The sequence below is a fragment of the Sabethes cyaneus genome, chromosome 1 (genome assembly GCF_943734655.1).
Source record: "Sabethes cyaneus chromosome 1, idSabCyanKW18_F2, whole genome shotgun sequence".
Classification (NCBI taxonomy): Eukaryota; Metazoa; Arthropoda; class Insecta; order Diptera; family Culicidae; genus Sabethes; species Sabethes cyaneus.
This window is the reverse complement of record NC_071353.1, coordinates 126,686,442-126,710,910: the sequence shown is the minus strand read 5'-3', so window position 1 is coordinate 126,710,910 and position 24,469 is coordinate 126,686,442. Positions and strand designations below refer to the sequence as shown.

Genomic DNA, 24,469 nt, shown 5'->3' with positions numbered 1-24,469 from the left:
ATGAACCACGACCTGGCGCAGCTCTTCGGTGAATTCAGGGTCCAGAAAGTTGCTATAGAGCAGAAAGAGTATAATGGGCTGATCATGGGCCGGACAACAACCTCGCAAAAATGATGTTCGCTTCGAATCCGGTTGATGCAGAGTCGTGCAGCGTGCTAAATGGTTAAACCAAGTCAAGCAAGACCTGGAAGGTGTGGGATACTCGACAGACTGGAGACAGAGAGAGTACGCTGGTAGCACATTGTTATGCAGGTGAAATCCTAATAGACATCGTACCCGAATAAGTAAGTAACATTGTTTTATCCCCATCTATTGTATTCAACTATCGAGAAGTAATCTAACTTGTGTTCTATCACAATTATAGATACTTTACTCCTTGTAATGCACCGTATACTGGAGTGTATGATGAAGACCCTCGTAGCGTGGCTGTTCGTGATTTCAAATAACCACTAATAACTGTAGAATCATCTTTCCAATTTTCCGAAACATTTTATTTACACAACTTAAAAACATTTTTATTTGGTGCATACCAAAACATTATTACAAAACTGTTGTACAAAAAGGCATTCGCATTGATTTTGCAGTTTATAGCTTTGAGCGCATGCGTCCACCGCTGTTTCGCACGAAGATGATCTCCGGATGTTCCTTCGGTACCTGTACTTCGCGATAATTGTTAACTATTTTCTTGTTGGAATCTTTAGGGCAAGATTGTAGCTCCCGGAATGCCGCTATCTGTAATCGTGATACGTACACTGGCGTTTTGTATACAATCCAGGTTACGCTTTCGTAGTAGGGTGGCGTTGTTAGAGAGCCCTAAAAAGGAGGTTTGACAACAATGACATATAGAGTAGTGGTTTAGAAAATTATCTACTCGAATGTGTACTTACTTTGTAGGTATAATAGTGCCGGCTGAGATCTTGCAGTCCCATCCAAGAGAGGCAATCTGATGGAAATAGACGATTTTAAAACCTTCAAACGAATCTTACATAACGCATGTTGCGCTCATGTCAGTGAAATGATGCAAAAATTTGCTTCTGACCCGCTAACTAAAACTGATTGCTTAAATTGTGCCCTTTCAAGCGTTTTCAAATGTTCAAAGAGAATGCACGTTTTAATGAATATGCCATGTGAATTTGCTCTGTAGGAAAGCGTAAATCAATATAATGTAAACGCTAGAAATAGTTACCTGCATCGATATCTACTTCAGAATTAGGTTTCTTGATATATTTTATTCCGTTGACGATTTTATCGAACTCTGGACAGTCGGTATCTCCGTATGCGTGCACAAAGAAACCTGTCACTGCTAGACCATCAGGTTTGTCCACCGCTTCCTGGAAGCTACCATAACGTGCATTGTAGTGTACAGCATGGGCTTCCATGGAATAACTGTTTCCTTCTAAAATATGTTCACAACCGGAATCATCCTCGACGCCCCAGTGAAAATGCAACTGTTCAAAGATGTACTTTCCTTCTAGTGGACCTCCAATTATAAACGGTTGATAGGGTCGATCCGTGAATGTTATCTTGAATAAAATGCTTTAAGTTATCACTCAATAGTAAATACGTTGTTAAAAAAAACTTACCATTGCAGAAGCTCCATTGTTGACGATTTTCGCGCGCCCTTTACCATCCCAGTGGCCAAAATATTCTAAAGGATGTAAACAATCCTTGAAGTTGGTTGATCGTTGGCTCAATGAAATTGGCGACTGAACTGGGGCTGAAGTTGGCATTGTGAATTACTATTTTGGCTGGAGAAGAAAGAGTATGGTTTAAATGCTGCCACAAACGGTGCTAAAATGACTTCCAAGCTGAACAAAACTCGAAGCAATGGACCCATTGTCAATCTTATCAATTTTTATTCCGTTTCTTTTTATCGAAAGGATTTTCATCGTTATCTACACTAATGCCATTCTTTTATCAAGAATCATAAAAAATAGAAGCGTAGGAGTAGCTTTAGCTTAAGAACACCAGCTGAATTTATTATCGAATAGTTACTTGGTTAATCCGCTAAACAATACATCCGTGGATCAATTGAACACTAAGTTGCTTAGTAAAACGCAGTGAGAACATTAAAAAATATTTGTAAACTAAAATATGTTGCTCATATCTAATCTTCATTGCACTGGTAATAACTGGCACTGTTTTCAATTCAGAAATATTCATACAGGACAATGATAACGCTCTATATTTGAACAAGGTTCACTGCGCCGCCGGCCGGTCACGTGCTCGCATGATTTTACGCGACCGGTGACGTTACATGCCAAATATATTCTTTCAGTGTATGGAAATTCCGTTCAACAATGCAAAAAAAAAGATATCGCCATAACCTGTTATCCAAAACAGGCTAAGCATATCAATCAAACTTACCTATCACAAGTTGCAAGATGGTCCGAATACAAAAGCAGAAAAATGTTCAACAGCACATTATCACAGTCACGTTTTGTTCTTTCAGACTATCGCTTGCGTCGCTCACGAACCAACTTGTAGTCAATTAGCGACGAATATCAGCAGATTTTATTGGGCACTTTCTGATACTAAACGTACTAAACACACCAGAATGTAATGTGAGATAGCCTATTATCGCCGCCGTTTTGCACCTCAATCATGAGCGTGAAGCAGAGCCAAAGATCGAAGATTGTTCACTGTTTGTTGTTGTTTTTCTTCCCACTTTCTATCACTCTTCCGCTACGGATGTATGAGTTTATTACTGTGTAGAAATCGCCACGCATTCACCACTTTGGCGTCGTAAATTAAATATTGAAAGCGGAAATGTTTACAAATCTTTTGGCAAATGCGAAATACGGTGAATGCATCCTGCATCGAAGTTCCTTCCTTTCTTTTGCAGCAGTTTATTCAGCTTGTCCGTGACACCTCTAAGCTATCGGTGCAAATGTGTACAAACTCTATAGATCGTCTGACACACACACTATCGAACTATTGCTTGATGCCCTTCGTTGCTATCGATTCAACTGCATCGCATAACGCATACATCGCATAAGCATAGCACCAGTGGTTGTCAGGTTCAACTTAGTGCGGCCGAAAGGAAGCTAATTGTTTGTTTTAGTTTTTAGTAGTTATTCAATATTCAATTTGAACTTTATTTAATCCTACAAGCAGAGCTGCCATAAATACAGATATTTGTGCATGCATAAATTTGGGACCCTACAGTTTTCTCCGGAATATTTCATTTTCTCTATCTAATCTTTTAAATAACATAAATAGTTTATGGAGTACTTTAAAATTCAGCAACATTAGTAGAGCCAGAAATCACAGCAACTGAAATAATTGATAGGTCCCAAATTTAGTCATGCACAAATATCTGTATTTGTGGCAGCTTTGCCTACAAGCAAGATCGCCGATTGTTTGTGGCAAAATAATCATTTTAATCACGGTGACTCGATTTTGGGCCTTAAACAGGGGCTACATGTTTTTAAGAATGTATTCACTGCATTGTTCATGCCAATCTGAAAAAAACTGGTTGCTATTGAAATTTATAGAATCAATCACGACTTATTTCTCCTTAATCTCACTACTGTGGTTTTGGACAAACTGCTGATCACCTCGGCTTTGTTGGCAGGTAATCTTTAATAGAAACTTAAATGATGCAACTACCCATCTAACCAATAAGCATTACTAATGCCAATCAAATGCAAGCCAATAAGCATTTGAGTCGCCTTAAATGCTACTTAAAAGTTAGGTAGTTAGGCAGTCAAAAAGCTGATAAACCATAAACAGCAACATGCAGTATAAAATGCCAGATATGCCAATAAGCGGCTGATTTCCTGCTTATGTTAATGCTTATTGGTTACCTGGGTGATGCATTGCCCATTCCCCATTGCATAGATTATATAATAACATAACTTTTTCAAATTTTGCTCGGCTCAGACGGTACAGTCTTGGAATTTGTTTATTCAATCCGGGTCGGAACCGGATGAATTTTGTTTGTCAGATAGGAGCAAATGAACACAAAAAATCATCCATTTCCAACCCGGAATGAGTAATCAAATTCACTATAAGCAACTTGCCATGTTGAAACTTCCAATGTAGTTGATAAAGTTTGCTCTTAATCAGCTTTTACTTTTCGTTACGTACAACGCACTGCTTTCCACAAATCTTCACATGTTTGCCAAAAAAGAGCGTAGGATGTAGTAAAATATTGCAAAGGTTTCGTATAATTTTTATGAACAACCCGGTCCAGTGACTTTTTTTCTGAGCTTAATGAAAATAAACAATAAAGTTATAAAAATAACGTAATTTATGAGGGTGTTGTTATATCTACTCCTTGATTTAATCGTGTACTCTTAACGATCAGTTTATTAGTACATTCGATAATATCAATGTATGTGTGCTAATACCGCACGAGCGGCAATAAAGATCGCTGGCTGAAACTCAGCGAGATCAGTTTAAGTTTGTTATCCAACTACAACGCGTGCTTATCTTGGTTTTACGAACAAAAAGAAAAATACCTCTTTTATTAGGGATATAAAAAGTGGCGACGCGGATAAAAAGTGAAGTTAAAAGTGTTAAAACAATTAATAAAAGAAGCCGTTTTTCCAGTGTTAAAGCTTATAGTGAAAATTTAGAAAAAGGAATTGATTCCGGGGGAATTGTGCGTGTTCACAACCGGTAAAGAGAGTCGGTCCTTTTTGTGCTGGATTGTATGGTGTCTGCGTAAGTAGTACATATAATAGGTACTGCTTTTGCGTCCATTGTGATCTTTGAGAGCATTGCCTATTGCATAATTTCTCATTCTGCATATTTCTATGGTGGCATTGAGTGGAAATAAAAGGCCTTTTGGTGTGATACAAAGGAATTTTACGCCATATTTCTTTCTTGTGTGCAAAAAAAGGGGAAACAAAAGAAAGTGCTTTCTATGCTTAGCAAATAAAGAGCTATTTTAGCTATTCGCTAATATTGTTTTCTTTGTTTCTGTTTTAGATAGCGATTCGGTGAATATTTTTTGAGCTGGTACCTGAACAGAGCGGCGTTTAAGTTGAACGGATCGTAGCTCGTTGTGCTATTTATATAATATAAGGATTGATTGGATCGGATTAAAAAAAAAACGAGTATTTTCGACGGAATCGGCTGACTTCTCAGCAACGTTCATTACTACCTTTTTTTCACCGTAACGTGGTGACGGGTGAGAATAGGAGGATTTCGGTAAGCGACTTTATTCTTTTTTTCAATCTGCTGAGAATTTGTGATACGGTCCTATGGCTCTAAATAACGAAACCCCGTCTAGCGGTGTTCTAATAGGCTCGTTTGAACCCTATACGGTTGGTTCGTCTTTTACAAATTATTCCGAGCGACTAGACTATCTGTTTCAAGTAAATGGAATTACAGACCCCGCTCGACAAAAGGCATTATTTGTGACGTTGAGTGGGTCTGCAGTTTACGAGGAGCTTAAATTATTATATCCCTCGGCGGGAGATTTAAAAACTGTTAGTTACACTGATATTTCCAAAAAGCTCAAAGAGCGATTTGACAAGGTTGAATCCGACCTGATTCAACGCTTTAAGTTTTATAATAAAATACAAGGACCCAACGAGAAGGCAGAAGATTTCGTGCTTGCGGTAAAATTGCAGGCCGAATTCTGTGCCTTTGGAGATTTTCGAGAAACAGCCATTCGCGATAAACTTGTCATGGGGGTTTTTGACAAATCCTTGCAGCAAAAACTTCTTAACGAAGACATGTTAACTCTAGCAATGGCAGAAAAAATGATTGTGAATTGGGAGCTGGCTGGGTCACGTGCTCGTTTGATTGGAGATCGGCACGGTGACCAGGTAGCATCTGTGAGGAATCGTTTGGGCCGCAGAGAGTTGTATGACAATTATCGCCGAGACAGAAGCCGAAGTCGGAGTAACAGAAGATGGCAAAGCAGAAGCACAGAGAGAAAGCGTACGGGACGGTATGCGGATTTAATATGTGACTACTGTGGCATTAAGGGCCATATTAAACGGTCCTGCTTTAAGCGTAGGAAAATGCAGCGAAATTCTGTAAATTTTCTGGAGGGCGACGTGAGTTTCGGTGATAAAAAAATTGCGGATATGTTTAATCGTTTAAAGTCAGACATGGACGACACGGACAGCGACAGCGACAGCGACAGTGACTCAGGTGACTATATGTGTATGCAGGTATCTTCTGCAAATAGGTTAAGCGATCCATGTTTTTTGCAATTAAAGGTGCAAGATAAACGATTGAAAATGGAAGTGGATTGTGGGTCAGCGGTATCCGTAATTAGTTCATCGTTATATAAGAAAATTTTTGACATGCCTTTACAGGTTACAAACAGAGAGCTGGTGGTGGTGAATGGTTCTAAACTCGATCTTTTGGGGAAAGTAGATGTAATAGTACAATTTAAATCCATTGAATGTTCATTACCGCTTTTCGTGTTAAATTATGATTATGATTTTGTACCACTACTGGGTCGTACATGGTTGGACGTACTTTTTCCATATTGGAGAGAATATTTTATGAACATTGCACAAATTCATAAGGTTAATTCTACAAGTTTGGTAGAAAATACTTTGGCTGACATCAAGAAGCAATACTCTAACGTTTTTACTAAAGATCTTACCTCACCGATTAAAGGGTTTGAGGCAGATATAGTTTTAAAACAAAATATTCCTATTTTTAAGAAAGCTTATGAAGTTCCATATAGGCTTAGAGACAAGGTTGTTGATCATTTAGAGAAGCTTGAAAGAGAAAAAGTTATTACACCTATTAAAACTAGTGAGTGGGCTTCCCCGATCGTCGTTGTTCCTAAAAAGAATGGTGAGATTAGAATGGTGATAGACTGTAAGGTTTCAATTAATAAATTGATAATCCCTAACAGCTACCCCTTGCCTTTAGCGCAGGATATTTTTGCAAATTTAGCGGGTTGTAAAATCTTCTGTGCCCTTGATTTAGAAGGTGCCTATACGCAACTAATGTTGTCTGAAAAATCCAGAAGGTTTGTCGTAATTAACACGATCAAGGGACTGTACACTTACAATAGGTTACCTCAAGGGGCATCATCAAGTGCAGCGATATTTCAGCAGGTCATGGATCAGGTTTTGGCTGGGCTGAAGAATGTCCGCTGTTATTTAGATGATGTACTTATTGCAGGAAAGGACATGGATGATTGTAGTAGCAAGGTTTTTGCGGTTATGGAAAGGTTATCTCAGGCGAACATTAAGGTTAACTGGAGTAAATGCAAATTCTTTGTATCTTCTCTTCCATATTTAGGTCATATTATTTCCGAGAAAGGTCTGCTTCCTTGTCCAGAAAAGCTTGCTACAATTAGGAATGCGACTGTTCCAAAAAATGTGACAGAACTGAAGGCATTTTTAGGGCTCGTTAATTATTATGGTAAATTTGTTCCCCACTTATCTTCAAAGCTTAGCAGTTTGTATAGGTTACTAAAAAAGGACGTGAAGTATGTATGGGATGAGAATAGTGATAAGGCTTTCGTTAGATGCAAAAATGAGCTGCTTACTGCGAATATTCTTGAATTTTTTGACCCTATGAAACCAATAGTTGTTGTTTCGGATGCTTCAGGATACGGCTTAGGAGGAGTCATTGCGCATGATATTAATGGGTCTGAAAAGCCCATAGCTTTTACATCCTTTTCTCTAAATAATGCTCAAATGAAGTATCCTATACTTCATTTAGAAGCATTAGCCTTGGTATGCACGGTGAAAAAATTTCACAAGTATTTATATGGTCAAAAGTTTGTTGTTTACACAGATCACAAACCTTTGGTAGGAATTTTTGGGAAAACTGGGAAAAATGCTATCTTTGTAACTAGATTACAAAGATATGTTTTGGAAATGTCGATTTATGATTTTGAAATTAAATATAGGCCTTCCAAAAATATGGGAAATGCTGATTTTTGTTCGCGGTTTCCACTTAACCAGGCAGTTCCAACGCAATTTGATAAGGAAGTCATAAAAAGCATTAATTTCAGTCAGGATTTTCCAGTTGATTTTTCTCAAGTTTCCAATGAAACGAGCAAGGATGATTTTTTGCAACAAATTATTAGTTTTATGCAGAATGGTTGGCCAGAAAGAGTTGACAAGAGCTATGCTCATGTTTTTGCTAATCGCGTTGATTTAGAAATTGTTAGCGGTTGTATTTTATTTCAAGACAGAGTTATGATACCAAAATCCATGCATAGGGGGATTTTGAAACTATTACACGCTAATCATTCTGGTATTGTAAAAATGAAAAAAATGGCTCGCAGGGCAGTTTTTTGGTTTGGTATTAACTCGGATATTGAAAAATATGTTGATGTGTGCGAATCTTGCAGAAAAATGGCTGTGGTTCCCAAACCAAAGATTAATTCTGCCTGGATTCCTACAAATAGACCATTCAGCAGAATTCACGCTGATTTCTTCCATTTTGAACACAAAACCTTCTTACTGATTGTGGATAGTTATTCAAAATGGATCGAAATTGAACTAATGAAAAATGGAACAGATGCTAGGAAAGTTTTAAAAAAGTTTGTTGGAGTATTTGCTAGATTTGGGTTACCGGATGTGGTGGTGACCGATGGTGGTCCTCCGTTTAATTCTTGCGATTTCGTAACATTTTTAGAAAGGCAGGGAATAAAAGTCCTGAAAAGTCCTCCTTACAATCCTTCCAGTAATGGTCAAGCAGAACGTTCGGTGAGAATTGTCAAGGAGGTTTTAAAAAAGTTTTTGTTGGAACAAGAAATTAAAGGATTAGATGTTGAGGATCAAATAAATTTATTTCTTATAAACTATAGAAATACTTGTCTGACGTCAGATGGGGATTTTCCATCTGAAAAAGTTTTTAGATACAAGCCCAAAATGTTGATCGATTTGTTGAATCCAAATTCTAATTATAAACACCAATTAGCTAAACAACTTCCATGTAGTGATGAACCAATATCAACGTTCATTGATCGAAATGAAATCCGACTCAATGACCCCTTGGATAAACTGAAAATGGGAGACGTGGTTTACTATAAAAACCACAATTCCCAAGATTTTAGTAGATGGCTTAGAGCTACATATTTACGAAAATTTTCTAAAAATATTTTTCAGGTTTCCATTGGAAACGTGATAGCCAAGGCACATCGAAGCCAGCTCAGGATACCAAAAAGCTCTGCTAAGGCGTGTGGAATGGTTTTCCCTGTCGCTAGCGATCAAAATGAAGCAAGAAATAAAGAGACTGGTAGACGTAAGCGAAATTTTCAAGTTTCAAGTGGAGAAGATGAGGAATGCTTTCGAGGATTCCCTGAACCGGTCATCAAATACCGTAAGGTCTCTGCGGAAGGCGGTGACAATCGAAGAACATCAAAAATTCAAACTCCTACACTAAGGAGGTCGAGTCGACTCAGAAAAGCGAAAGTTGAAAGGAATTTCGTGTACGAAAAGTGAAAATGGTTTAAATGAAATTGTATTAATTGATTCATATTTCTTTACATTTTAAGTACAAAAAGCATGTTACCTTTTTTTAAATTTAATACTAAGTTCAAATTATAATAAGAAAATTTAAAGGGGAAAGAATTGTTATATCTACTCCTTGATTTAATCGTGTACTCTTAACGATCAGTTTATTAGTACATTCGATAATATCAATGTATGTGTGCTAATACCGCACGAGCGGCAATAAAGATCGCTGGCTGAAACTCAGCGAGATCAGTTTAAGTTTGTTATCCAACTACAACGCGTGCTTATCTTGGTTTTACGAACAAAAAGAAAAATACCTCTTTTATTAGGGATATAAAAGGTGTAAATGTGTTTTTTTGTGAAGAACGTTTACAGTTTGCATATAATTTTTCCCAGTAGTGGATCTACTGGGAAACATTATATGCAAACTGTGAACGTTCTTCACAAAAAAACACATTTACACCCTCATAAATTACGTTATTTTTATAACTTTATTCGTTCGTTCTTCACAAAAACCACATTTACTCCCTCATATTTAAAATTTCACATAAAAACTATTGAAATAAAATTTGTAAGCATAAACCTGAATAGAGTAGAATTATATTTTCAGATCTGTTGATTATTTGACACCTCTAACAGCAGCACACCTACTTGTCTAGACTCGCCGTAGACTATAAATAAATATGTATATAAGCAACGTTAACCAGAAACGATTTGCTTAAACACGTGTTTGAACACCACTGGCTATACAATACCTTTACTGTAAAATCAACAGTGGTTGGCATATTGACGTCAGAAAATATTGATAAATTCAATTTATGAACAGTCACGCTGGTCATGCTACTAGCCATTAATAACGCTGGGGGAGTAAGTGTGGCGTTGCTATACTCATACGTTGCCACTTTGCGATGCTTTGTTTTCCAAACAAAAATATATTGACAATCATTTTAAAAGGGCGGATGTCTTCTTTTATTGCTCAAGACTCGACAGCATGTGCCCTATGCTTGTTATGCGAAATGGAGATAAAATTAGCTGCCTTAAAAACATTGAACGAAGAGGAAATATTTCTCTTTCCATCACATCACTCCTCAGTCTTTTCGACTGCGATATTGAAAATAAATTCATAGACAAAAATGCAGCACCGAAATCGAATACCTAGAAGTGTGTCAGTAGACTAAAATAGCAAACTAATGAACAGATGGTTAGGGCTCATATTACTATCGGACGAGAAGCGGTTGAATGAAAAGTTCTAAATTCTAAATTTAAACAGATTTAAAGTGTTTAAATAATTCAAACTATCGCAATTTACGTATACTTGCAATATATTACGTAATAATTAATAGTAATTTACAATATATTTACGTAATAATTAATTTAAAATAATTATTTACTTATTTACTTGCTTGCTTGCTTTAGTTACGTACTTACCTACCCTCTTACTTATTTACTTACTTACTGACTGACTGACTGACTGACTTACTTACTGACTGACTGACTGACTGACTGACTGACTGACTTACTTACTTACTTATTTACTTACTGACTTACTTACTTACTTACTTACTTACTTACTTACTTACTTACTTACTTACTTACTTTTTATGTACCTCAAAAATGCTGCTGATTTCCGTGCTTTTGGGAAGACACCTGTACAACAAAACGAGAGGATTTTAGCTTCTTAGCGGCTGATATAAGCGTCGCTTCGTCTACAACGCGTAGACTCATTTCCGTGAACAAAATTGAGAAAAAACGGATCTACCGAGATTTTTCATTAGGGGCCGTGCACTAATTACGTAAGGCATTATGGGGGGAGGGGGGATGCCGCGAAATCTTATAAAATCTTATTTGGGGGGGAGGGGGGCTTAATCATTTCTAACGTAAGATTTTCACACACGAAAAAATTATGAAAAAGTCACATCTTTAATAGCAACTTATGTTATTTGTTACAAAATTTTTTAAATTGATGAGGTAAGTTGTGAAGTGTCGAAATCTTTCATGCTGCAAGGAAATGCATAGCAACCTGCTGAGTATTTTAGCCTTGTCCACTCAAGGAAACAGCAGTTGGCCTACTTGTTCCAGAGTCTCTGATGTCATCGGTTTATGCTATTATTTATAATTTATAATTTATTCGTATAATTCATAGGACAATTTGGGTCTAAATGAATACTTAAAAGTTACTTAATTGTTAGTATTTACATTGTCAAGTGCACGAATTCGTTAGCGGTAAATGCGTGATGGTTCGTCAAAAATAAAAAGGTCAGCAAAGCAGTTGAATTGTCTGATCATGGAAGCGATGGGAGAGTTGGCAGCATATTGCGTTGAATAGGAGTCTTCCTGTAGAATCATTCTGGGTCGTAAGACTCTTGAAGGTGCGTAGAGTCCGATTTGCGATAGGATGTCCGGTGCATCATATTCGCCAGTTAAAAGCTTGCAGCCAAACAACGATTGCGAAACCTCTCTACGTCGACTTAGCGTGCTTAAACCCAACAGACGACAGCGGTCTTCGTACGGTGTTAAGTTTTGCTGATCCCTCCACGGAAGGTGACGAAGTGCATGTCGAACAAATTTTCGCTGTACGTTTTCCAGTCTGGCGGACCAGATAAACTCGTGCGGGTTCCAAACGATGCTCGCAAATTTCAGCGTTGACCGTACAATAGAGCAATAGAGAGCTTTGAAGCAGATCGGGTCATTGAATTCACCAGCAATCTTAAATATGAACCCAAGACTACGATTGGACTTGTCAACGATGGCAGAAATGTGGGACTTCATGGTGAGTTTCTCGTCAAGTAATACTCCAAGGTCCTTCACCTGTTCTACCCTATTCAATTTTGATCCGGAAATTTCGTAATCGAACTCTATTGCGCTTCTAATGCGATGGAAACTGATGACGCAACATTTCTCCACACTCAGTAACAATTGATTCCTTACGCACCAGTCACTTAACAAGTCCAGAAGCTTCTGCAACATTCTGCAGTCCTCGATTCTTCTGACTTCAAGATAGATTTTCAGATCATCAGCGAAGAAAAGCCTTCCATCTTCATGCAGTAACGCTGCATCATTTATGTAGATACAGAATAGCAATGGTCCCAAATAGCTACCCTGTGGCACACCAGAAGCATTTGTAAACGCGGCAGGCCGGCAGTTGCCAAGTTGTACGAAGAGTTGCCTATCCGTAAGGTAAGTTTCCAACCATCTGCACAATCTTGTGGTACACCCAAGTTTCTCCAACTTGCTTAAAAGAATAGTATGATTAACGGTATCAAAAGCGGCCTTCAAATCAGTATAAACTGTATCCACTTGCGCTTTGGCGCTCATACTATTTATGCAGAACGATGTAAAATTCACCAAATTCGTTTCTACAGATTGCCCGGGATCATTCCAACATATTTCGTTGCAATTTCCTATCTCAATCCCGCAAGGCAGCCGCAATCCCTTATGATATCACGAGAAATATTTTTGTTTAAAAGTACACAATTAATGTATAGCTGTACCAATGGAACAAGTGCTTGATAAGCTACTATACAACAAAAGTGTTTCTTGGGATATATTGTTCTTCTGTTGCCAAATATCTTGCCTGCCGTATGTGGCCAGAGTGGGGTCAGTATTTTGCTTCAAAGGAAACCACGGTCATTGCAGATCTGTACATTAGACGCAACGCAGTGCCAATTCCAACATAAGACCATGTCGCGTGTCATCTAGAAGAGGCAAAGAAGTTCTTTGTATACTACTTGACGAGAATACGTTTTCAGACGATTTAGATTGGAATGCGAATTAAGTGAACGCTAGTGAGTTTCTGAGCATACATCAACATTTATTGACAACCTCAATGCTGAAATACGTTCTGTTCGTGAGGGGGCCATTAAGGGATTTACAATAGATAATTGATATTTGTTTTTTTTATGAATTTGTTTGAACTTTGGTTTTTATGAACTTGTTTGAACTTTGTTGACTGTTTCAATATTCTTTCAATGTCTATCTTTTTAAATAAAACTTGAATTTTGATGTTTCAAAAAATCTTACTAAGAATTTGTACGGGGGGAGCGGGGATTGGCCAAAATCTTACAAAATCTTATATAGGGGGGAGGGGGGGTTCAAAAATGAGGAAAAAGGCCTTACGTAATTATTGCACGGTCCCTTACGAAGAATGAGAGTACCGAATGAGAGTGGCGATATAGTGGTAACATGCAGTCACATAAACGATCTACTCAAGCTGGAGCAGTACAACGTAGCTAACAAGACACTGGCGTGTATTTCAGCAGTATCCCTGGATATCTGGCACAAGCGTAGGGGTCACCTAAATCCGGGTGGACTGAAGAAGCTTGCAGATGGGCTGGTTGATGGCGTACAGCTGAGCTGAGTGACAAAACTGACAACAATTCCGATGGGATATTACAACTATCATTCATTTAGTAAGAAGGGTTGCCGTGCCTCCGTTGGAAATTGTAGATAGAAGAAAGTAGATATATTCAATATCGTGTTTGCGAATGACAAGTCAAGACTGGATGAGCTTTGGAGCAGAAAAAAACCAAACTTCTATTCAATTCATCGATTAGCTTAGGTATATTTCCCTCTCCTTGGAAATCCGCTTACATGTTTCCAGTACGTAAGAAGACGAACAAAAGAAACATAAATAACTACAGATGGATCTCTGCCTTATGTGCAGTATCGAAACCCTTCGTGCTCATTCTACATCTACACGGACCTCTCCGCCGTTTTAGATAAGCTAAATCATCAAATTGCAGTCGCAACACCTGACGAATTGGGCATTGGAGAGCCGCTGCTCCAGTGCAGTGGTTTAAATCGTATCTGTCGAATCGTCTTATTTATGTATCTATTGATGGGTTCATCTCAACGGCTTTTTCCGGAGTCCCACAAGGTAGCCATCTGGGACCGTTAGTTTTCCTGATTTTTTTCAATGACGTCAACTTAATACTCAAAGTTCCTCGGCTTGTGTTCGCCGACGACTTGAACGCATTCTTGAAAGTCGACGGCACATCGGAGCAACTGTTGATATTCGATGTATGGTGCAAACACAATGGTTTGGTACTAAACCACGTACTAAACCCTTACTTACTTACTTACTTACTTACTTACTTACTTACTTACTTACTTACTTACTTACTTACTTACTTACTTACTTACTTACTTACTTACTTACTTACTTACTTACTTACTTACTTACTTACTTACTTACTTACTTACTTACTTACTTACTTACTTACTTACTTACTTACTTACTTACTTACTGTCCAATTCCTTGGACACCGAGTATTCTCCGCTAGATCTCGCTCCATCTGGGCTAACCATCTTCTCCCTGGCTCCTGGTCATCTTGTTCCTACTGGATTTGAGACAAACACCATCTTGTCAGGGTAGTTAGCCGACATTCTTACAACATGCCCTGCCCCTCGTATCCGTCCAGCTTTAGCCACCGTTTGGATTCTGGGTTCATGGCAATGTTGCGAATTGAGCGAGACGTCTACTATTCCTACTCACACGCGAAAGAGTATGAAACGAAAGAAACAGCCATCGGTGCTGTGCGCAGACATTTTGCCACCCAAACATTCGCACATGCACATTCTCACATCGTCTTCCTGCATAGCTTATTCCCGAGGCAAAAAATTCGTGGGGAATCAACTGCCCGTGAGGCTGGTGGCGCACTGGGACACAAATTTTGCATTACTTTTTCTTCTTCTTCATCGTACAACCTCGATTCTGCTCACGAGCGGAAGCGCGAGCCCTCGCGTGTAGTCGGCATCAGCAGATCGGACTGCAATGACGAAAGACTAGCGACAACTGTAGCTAAACACAACACATACTTGCAACAAGGGAATGCGCCATTAACGAGAGCAGCGAGTACAACATCGAACAATGAAAATCGATGTTTTGCTTTTTTCTTTTTTTTCTCGCTATGTTACTGCCATTGAAATTTGACACTTTTGGAAGCGTTGACAGTTTTGGAAGCGCGATGTTATCCTCTGTCAAATACATAGCGAGGGATAGCACAGCGCATCCCCTCGACTTGCAAGGCCCAAAAAGAATGCATACGGATTTTACTACGTTGCGGCAAATTGACAGTTTTTCCATGGGTTTTCTGTCAAATTTCCGCAACGTAGTAAAATCCGTATCCGTGTCTGGACCCTTTAGTCTGCTCTACCGCAATTGCTTGTGAAGCCCATAATAAGCACGACTTTCGCTGATAATAAGCCTCCGAATCTCACGGCTGGTATCATAGTCCACCGTTACCAGCACCCCATCGGCAGACAACCATGTTTTTGCCGCCCACATCTCGTGTGTGCGAAAATGATATAGCATGTCAGCACTGCGTTTCACTCAACTGTGAGCAGTCTGATTTGGGCCCGCTATCAAATTTTGTGCCCCGGACATGCTGTCGCTGACGTTTACCGCAGCTCGATATAGAGATGTCGATGGGGTGGTTACCAGAAAGTAGACAAATTCGTCGATTACCTCAAACTCATTGCCGTCGGTCAATACACTACTGCCCAAGCGGCGTCGGTCGGCATGGGCGTAGCGACGGGGGGGGGTTTGGGGGTTCAAACCCCCCAGAAGAAAAATTGTTCTACACTCTCAAGCTTATAATTTTACACCTAGTTGTTTAGAGCACAGGAAAATGTACGAGGCTGGTCGTACAATCCTGGTCGGCGTCGTCAGCAGCTTAGAACCGGGATGGTTCGTGCTATTTTAAGCTCCGTTCAACTCGATCTTGGATTACTCGTCACCCATTTCTCAGGCGTCTCTAAAGCGGGGTACGCTGCTGAAAAGAAAACAGCTCAAGAAAAAATCTTGCTATTTACCGAAGAAATTTTGACAACTCCAATGCAAGCAACCACCTGTCATTTTTTCTTGTGGTAATAATTGCGCCGGATATTATTCCGTACGGAAAAGTGACGTTTTAATTCACCTGCATGTAAAACTGCGCCATCTGAACGTGAAATAATATTTCTTATGAAGTGCGTACTGCTTAAGAAATCGTAAACGAAATCGATTTCTTGAGCATTTCTTGTCCTATCTTTTTACCCATTACTTTTCAGCAGCGTACCCCGCTTAAAGTCGTAGTTTTTTTTACTAAAAAATGTCGCATTAGACGTGGAGTAAACATCTCGAACATTGAGTCCCTCTGTGCCGACGCCGGTGGGATTGTTGTATAGAAACGTTTTCCTTACAACGTGTCCGGTTCACTGTAGTTTACCGACTTTCGACAAATATACGTTGGCAGCTCCGCTACTCTTAGCTTTCAGCTTGTACTCCGCTAAATGTTGTCCGCAAAGGTGCGTAAGCCCTCCGTGAGCACAATCTATCGATCTAATTGGGGGTTTGTAAATTGTCAGGTTCGCAGGTTAATCGCAGCGTTTTGCGAAGAGTAAAGTATTTGGACGAACGAAACAGAATCGCGCAGAGTCTCTAGGATTCCTCTAGGTTGGAATCGTGTGAAGGAATTCTTCAGAGGATTCGCACTAAATGCCTCGCTTATAGAACCAGGATTTTTACATGAGAATCTAAAAGTTGAATCCACGGGATTCCTAGGAATCGCCTGCTATATGAAATAAGAATGCTCTGGATTATAAAAGTTGGAGTCCTGCAATACTAGTAAGAGTAGGCTCGAGGTTCTACTTGAATATGCCGCTGGATCTCCTTATTTGTGTTGTTGTCTGCGGCTGCCAGCGATTCCACATACACTAACTCAACTATTACTTCTGGTTTGTCACCGTCAACGACTACCGTCCACGAAAAATGCACGTTAGTCTCATTTGAGCCTCTGTCATATGGTCTTCGGCACGTTTATTTTAAGCCCAATCCTCGTAGCCTCTGCTTTCAATCTAGCGCAGATGGCCTTTGTAGTGGCAAATTTTCTAGCTTTAATATCAAAGTCACCTGCGAAGCAAAGAAGTTTGCTACCTCTACTGAAAATCAAACCTCTTGTTTCGATATCTGCTCGTCGGATCACCTTAAGAACGATGTTGAAAATTATGCAGGATAAACTGTCAGTAGCACCCTCGTTGCGTCGCGAAAAGACTCTTCCAACCGAGATTCAAACATTCAATGTACCTCAATGCCAACTGGGAGGCCAAAATTTTAACCTTTGTCTTTAATTATTTCAATTTGGTTTTTAGTCAGATAAAGAGCACTCCATTTCAACCAAAATAACTTTTAACTGAAAATAATTCCCCATTTCCTAAATAAACTTGTTCCTAGCTAAACGGTTAGGCTATATGAGATTTTTTCTTGTAAAACGCCAAATCAATCGTTCTGCGAATTCTGCGCCACATGCCGGATGTAGCTCTCCACTACACAGCGTATGGCTGTTTTGATGGTGTTCCAACAGTCCTCGAGAGGGGCTTCGTTCAGTTTGTCCTCTTCTGGCAGCGCAGCTTCGAGTGAGTGCGCGTAGTTGGCGACGACGTCTGGCTGCATCAGCCACGCAAGATCTAACCGAGGCTGGCGTCGGTACCGAATGGTATTACAACGGAGAGTTTTGGGCGCATCTCAACCATGACTAGGTAGTGGTCCATGTCAAAGTTAGCGCTTCGATAGGATTTGACGTCGATAATGTCTGAGAAGTGACGACCGTCGATCAAAACGTGGTCGATCTGTGATCCTGTCTGATTTGGTGACCTCCAGGTGTATTTGTGTATGAGTCTGTGATGGAAGAAGGTACTACGTACGGCCATGCTCTTGGAGTCGATAAGTCTTAAACCCATCTCATTGGTCAGCTGGCGTGCGCTGAATTGTCCCCCAATCACCGGTTTGTGTTCCTCCTCCTGGCCGACCTGAGCATTAAAATCCACGATGATGATCTTGATATATTTTGGGCAGCGGTCGTATTCACTCTCCAACTACGCATAGAATTCATCCTTGTCGTCATCGGTACTTCTGAGGTGACGCCTGTGCACGTTGATGATGCTTATGTTGAAGAACCGGCCTTTGATTCTCAACCTGCACATTCGAGGATTGATTGGGCATCACCTAAGCACCCGTTTTCGCATCTCGCCTATAACTATGAAAGCAGTACCCAGCTCGTGTGTGTTGCCGCAGCTCTGGTAGATGGTATGTCCATCTACCAGAGCTGTATGTTCAGCACACCTGCAGCCTAAGACATCGAATTTGCTCCCTTGGAAACTGAGATATCGGCAGTTCCACGTGTCGAATTTCCAATCCTTAGCCCTGTTCTTTGTTTAGTGCTTTAGTTTTTTTTTGTGGTTGCGGCTTGCAAAGCCTGAAGCACTAATCCCCTGTCCTTCCCTGTCAGCATACGACCATGGCTTTCACCGGGGCTGGTTACCCGATCTCTATCAAGGTTGCTCGTATCCCGGCTGGTATCACGAGGAGGTAGAGATAGGAGTTGCTGAATAAAAGGTTGTGAACCACTGTAGGGTATATTTTATGCCGGTACGCGTTATTCAATGAAAATATTCCTCACAGTAAAGTAGAAAACAACTCCCCCCATTGCTTAGTCGAATAAAATAAAGTGGATAGCATTTAAATATTCGCCATCATTACAAACGTTTTCGCCGAATACCATTTTGCGGAACACCAATTCTCGGTTGACCATAACGCGGAATATAGAGTTTCGCAGAATACCATTTCGCGAAAAACCTTACGCGGGATGTACCATTTCACGGAAAATCTTTTCGTAAAAAGTACGATTTTGCAGGGATGACCCAACTGAAGGAAAATAATAGAGGTCAGTAGATCTAGGAAAATAAATAAATCTAGATAGAAGTAATCTCTACGGGGGGCTGCCCCACGCAGTGGCCGACGCTTCCGACGGCAGGTCGCCGGCAACACTCGCGGCCTGTGGCCGTCTCGCCCTGAATTATCAGATGTTACTATTGATAGTTTTTGGTGGTCTTGTTATTGATTAATGTTTTATGAAAGAGTTTCAATTTCTCGAGTTCGATTAGTTTTTGAGTTACGCAAAAATTTCTGTTTTATTTGTGTGAGAGTCCTTATCCACCTACCACAGGGGTGAAGGGTCTCAAACCATCATAAAAAAAATCCCTGCCTCCAAACCCCCCATGCCAAATTTGGTTCCATTTGCTTGATTAGTTCTCGAGTTATGAAGAAATTTGTATTTCATTTATATGGGAGCCCCCCCTCCTACAAGGGGAGAGAGGTCCTAATTCATCATAGAAAAAAATCATGCCTCAAAAAACACCCATATGCCAAATATGGTTCCATTTGATTTATTAGTTCTCGAGTTATGAGTAAATTAGTATTTCATTTGTATAGGAGCCCCCCCTCCCTGCTAAAGCGGAGAGAGGATTCAATTCACCATAGCAAAATTCTTGTCTCCAAAAACACCCACATTTTTTTTTTGTATGCCAGAAGGGCATTGGGGGCAAAGGCCACTGCGACAGTCTTAATGATCGTCTTTTGTGGCAGAAAAAAAAACACCCGCATGCTAAATTTGGTTGCATTTGCTTGATTAGTTCTCGAGTTATGAGGAAATTTGTGTTTCATTTGTATAGGAGCCCCCCTTCTTAGTGGGGGGAGGGGTCTCTAACCATCATAAGAACCTTCCCTTGCCCCAAAAACCCCTATATGCAAATTTTCACGCCGATCGGTTCAGTAGTTTTCGATTCTATAAGGAACATAGGGACAGACAGACAGAACTCCATTTTTATAGGTATAGATTGCAGCATTTACAATATTTTTAAATAAATCAAACTCGGTATATCATCATTTACACTCGGATTGATCCACAATATATTGATTATTATTGATATAATTAATTATTAAACTATTTTCTTAACGAGCATTTCCAAGAGAGAACTAAAATAGAATGAAAGTACTAACAGTCACGCGATACATATTTGTTGATAATACCTACTGTTGATTCTACCGTCAAACTCTACAACGGGCGGGCCAGTAACAACACTTGACCAGCAGAACTTATATTACACTCCCATTTCTGATTTATTGATCAAGTCTCCTGCGTGCTTTAGTGGATATTCTAGACAGCTATATAATACATAGTTTATAAAGTTTCCACCCTGTTGTCCAGTGGTAGTGTATTGTAATGACTTATTGTATGTTACTTTATTAGGATCAAACATGAGGATGGGTCGGAGTAATAGCAAACCAACATAACATTTTGGATTTTGTCAGTTTTTATTTTTCAAAAAGTCTACATTGTGATTTACAGCGTAATTCGAGCTTGAAATACCAATGCCGGTCGGCTGACCAAACAACAAAGCTCATTCGCAGATCGTCACAGTTATATTATAAAGATTAATTCATCTAATAACCTTTTCGCTTTGCAAATGGGTTTCAATTAAAGTGCCATCTTCCTACCTTCGATCGAAATTTCAACTGCTCGCCGCGAAGACTTCAAACGCTTAGCATCGATGAATTTTTTCAAATGTTTTTCGTATCGATTCATTTTCTTCTTGGTGATCTGTAATGGAACGAGAAACTTTAATCGGTAAACTCTCTTGTTGAAGAGTTTGAGACTTGTTACCCGTGTCATATCAATATCACTAGTCGATTTCGGTCGTACGATGTACTCCTTATCCGATGGCATTGGGACGCGAGCACGCTGAACCCAGCCTTTGTCTCCGGGACGTAGAGCACCCCTGCAATAAAAAAAAGTTGGACAAATTAACCGTTTGCTGCCAAATAAATCCACTGAAAACACTTACTTTTCTGCCTCGGTAAACGGCAAACCTTTCTTGCTGGTACTGCCCTGTCCTTGAGGCTCAGGCGAGTTTCGCCGCTTTTTAGGCATTTGCTGCAAATCTCGTTCTTGCCGTTCCTCACGAGACATTGCCTTGAAATCGGTGCTGAGGTTGAAAATGGGCCGTGCCCATTCGGAAATCAGTCTTCCGGCACGCTCACGATTCCACTTTGTTTCCCTGGGATGCTTGTAGAGGTACATAACCGCTTTGCCAATACCTGACTGTTTCAGGTATGACTTATCAATGCAAGGGAACTGAAAAAAGGCAATACGATTGGAGCACAGTTTCATATTAATGCATTGTCTTACTTACATCGGAAAGTAACTTCAGTATCGATTCCCGAATTTGCAAACAGGGCAGCGATTTGTTCGGTAACGGTGCCAACCAGTCAGTCAGTACATTTAGCACATTATGTTCCAGAAAGGCTAGCTGCAGGTCTTTCTTAATCAACTGAGACATTGCATACTTCAGGATGGCAATCTTTTTAGTAGCTGGTTGTCCCGTATTATTTAGCTGACGATCATCCTCGGCAGCCTGACGCATTTGTTGCAATAATTGAGCAATCAGATCGTCATTGTCATTAATCAAATCAATATCGTTACGTTTGCGTCGTTTGGATTTTTCCTCCTTTTTGCGTGCCAACATTAACTCGAAGTCCGAAATAAATTCGCGGCTGCACAAAAAAATTGAAAAGAAGAAAAACATTATTACTAATTGCATTCTAGTTCATTATGAATTAACTAACCCGCTGCCTTCCCGTACACCCTCATCGTCCGAATCTCCTGTATCGACTAGTGGCCTTTCATTGTTTATGTTCGGTTCATCGTTGTTCTCTTCCGTTCCAGGAACAGCGGGATCTGCGGTCTCTTCCAACTCTTCCCCTTCGTGATCAGAATCGGTGATTTTTGCACGCTTCTTCGGCGCTTTGTCCACTGCTCCGCCGCCATCATCCTCGGAATCGCTTAAAATAGCTCCCCGTTTTTTTGCGCTCGTTGGCGACACGGACCGGCTTCTGGATCGTGACCGTCCTGAATGCGACCGAGACCGGCTACGGGATTTTGCCGAACTGCGACTACGGCTACGACTACGTCTCTGCATTAAACCATTACCAGCATTAGCTTCTAGTTCTAAAATAACTAAATTATAAAGTACTTACAGAACTAGCTCGGCTTCCCGAGCGACTGCGGCTTCTCGAACGTGATCTAGACCGGGAGCCAGAACGAGACCGAGATCGCGAACGCGATCTTGAACCAGACTTTCTGCTTGTGCTTCGACTACGACTTTTCCTCTATAAAAAAAAAACATCACTTATTGCAACAGTAAATATTAAATATTTTAGCTATATCAAGTTCACTTACCGCACTAGAACGGCTTCTTGACCGTGATCTGGAACCCGATTTGGAGCGGGATCGCGACCTGCTTACACTTCGACTACGGCTTCGGGCCTAGAAAAACGAATCGGAATAAGGTATAACACCTAAGGGCCAAGGAATATCTAGCAAAAAAATCTTACCTTGCTTCCTGATCGACTACGGCTTCGCGAGCGGGATCTCGATTTAGAACTAGAGCGCGATACTGATCTAGATCTGGATCGTGATCGTGATCGAGATCGACTTCCAGCTGGCGATTTGGAACGTGACCTTGATCGAGATTTGGAACGTGAACCCGAGCGAGCCTTAGACAGTGACCGTGAACGCGAACGCGACCTTGAACGTGACTTGGATCGTGATTTTGAACGGGATTTGGACCGTGTTCCAGAGCGAGCTTTGGAAGGTGACGGTGAACGGGACTTTGATCTAGACTTAGAGCGTGATTTCGATCTGGATTTGGAGCGCGACTTCGATCTGGACTTGGAGCGTGATCTCGACCTGGACTTGGAACGTGATTTGGATCTAGATCTGGAGCGCGATTTGGATTTTGCAATACTCTTCGATCTGGAACGTGATTTTGAGCGTGACTGTTTTGATCTGTTAGAACCGACGCTACGACTGCGACTCTTTCTCAAAGCAGGCGATACGCTCCCAGATCGATTCCCATTTTGAACAATTTCACCATCGGGTGATCTAGAGCGGCTTCTGTTCCGTCCGGAATCGATGCTCTCCTTAGTGCTGTTATGCTCTGCAGTTGTATTCGGACTTCGGCTACGTGATTTTGCCATATGCGATCCCGCCGCATCACTGTGAGTCGATTTTACCGAAGGCGAACGAGAACGTGATCGAGATTTCCTAACTCTTTCATCTGGGCTTTTTGAAGGGTTGCGATGTCTCGATAGGGAAGGTGATCTTGAACGAGAGTTCCGTCTTCCTATTGGACTAGCTTCCCGAGAAGCCGATTGACGCTCGACGGAAACGTCTTAAATAAAAAAAATACATCGCAAAAGATGTGAAAAACAGTTTTTTCACAGCAAAAATTCTTTATACATACCGTTTTCGGATTCCATAACCTGTAGTTTATTAACGTTTTCTTATCGAATTTTACGGTTTGGTATGAGAAAAATTTAAAGCTGATCACTTTTCCTACAGAACAAACCGAAGAAATTCACTTGAAGTAATGAAAGATTTTCTAAGCCAATTCACGATTTATAACGCTATTCACCTTCACACATTGCACTAGGTAATACAAAAATCTTGATTCGCGACTGCGAAAGTAAAGGAGATTTTTAAGCCTGTTCGCTCTTACACGAAAACCCGTGCCGAACTGTCAGAACTTGCGTGAAAACAAAAGCAAAAATACTTCCTTCTCTTTTTTTCCTACACAAAAACCAAACAAGTATCAGCAACTTCGTAGTACCGAATTATGAACTGCCAAAATGAAGGTAAAAAAGACAAGAGCAAAAATACATTCGTCTCTTTTGTTCTTACAGAAAATCATCAAGCGCATCAATAAAGGTAACACCAGTAACCGGTAACACCTATAGTTACTATATATAGTAACTATAGTAACACCGATAACACCATCCTAGCCAAGGGGTTTCCAGTAAGGCGTATAAGTGCGTAGTAATCAGAGATTACTTTTGTAATCATTTACGAATTAATTAGGTAATCAATGGTCATCAGTAGAGTAATCAATGATAATCTTAAGTAATCATTGGTAATCATGATTAATTTATAGTAATCACAAGAGAATGATTAGTGGTAATCAGAGGTAATCAGTAAAGTACTCAAAAGTAACTTTTTTCAAAGGTGCGTAGTAATCATTGCTGTTGAAAACCCCTTGATTCAAGCGGATACCCAAGGCAAGGGGTTTCCAATAGCAATGATTACTAGGCACCTTGAAAAAAGTTACTTTTGATTACTTTACTGATTACCTCTGATTACCAGTAATCAATCTCTTGTGATTACCATAAACTAATCATGATTACCAATGATTACTTA

The 24,469-nt window shown here is 40.1% G+C and overlaps 2 protein-coding genes across 2 annotated transcripts; both read right to left on the bottom strand.

The window, feature by feature from the left end:
- Positions 1 to 503: 503 nt before the first annotated feature.
- LOC128741051 (carbonic anhydrase 2) lies at positions 504 to 2,888 on the bottom strand. Its single transcript, XM_053836631.1, has 5 exons — positions 2,368 to 2,888; positions 1,584 to 1,748; positions 1,187 to 1,523; positions 888 to 943; positions 504 to 813 (listed from the first exon to the last, which is right to left on the bottom strand). Exons 2-5 carry the CDS (start codon positions 1,728 to 1,730, stop codon positions 586 to 588), a joined length of 768 nt encoding a protein of 255 aa, XP_053692606.1. The 5' UTR covers positions 1,731 to 1,748; positions 2,368 to 2,888; the 3' UTR covers positions 504 to 585.
- Positions 2,889 to 20,527: 17,639 nt separating this feature from the next.
- Positions 20,528 to 23,700, bottom strand: LOC128738006 (IWS1-like protein). The gene is made up of 9 exons (XM_053832808.1): positions 23,520 to 23,700; positions 22,609 to 23,447; positions 22,454 to 22,540; positions 22,252 to 22,383; positions 21,841 to 22,187; positions 21,408 to 21,768; positions 21,060 to 21,349; positions 20,879 to 20,993; positions 20,528 to 20,815 (listed from the first exon to the last, which is right to left on the bottom strand). Exons 1-9 carry the CDS (start codon positions 23,533 to 23,535, stop codon positions 20,693 to 20,695), a joined length of 2,310 nt encoding a protein of 769 aa, XP_053688783.1. The 5' UTR covers positions 23,536 to 23,700; the 3' UTR covers positions 20,528 to 20,692.
- Positions 23,701 to 24,469: the final 769 nt, after the last annotated feature.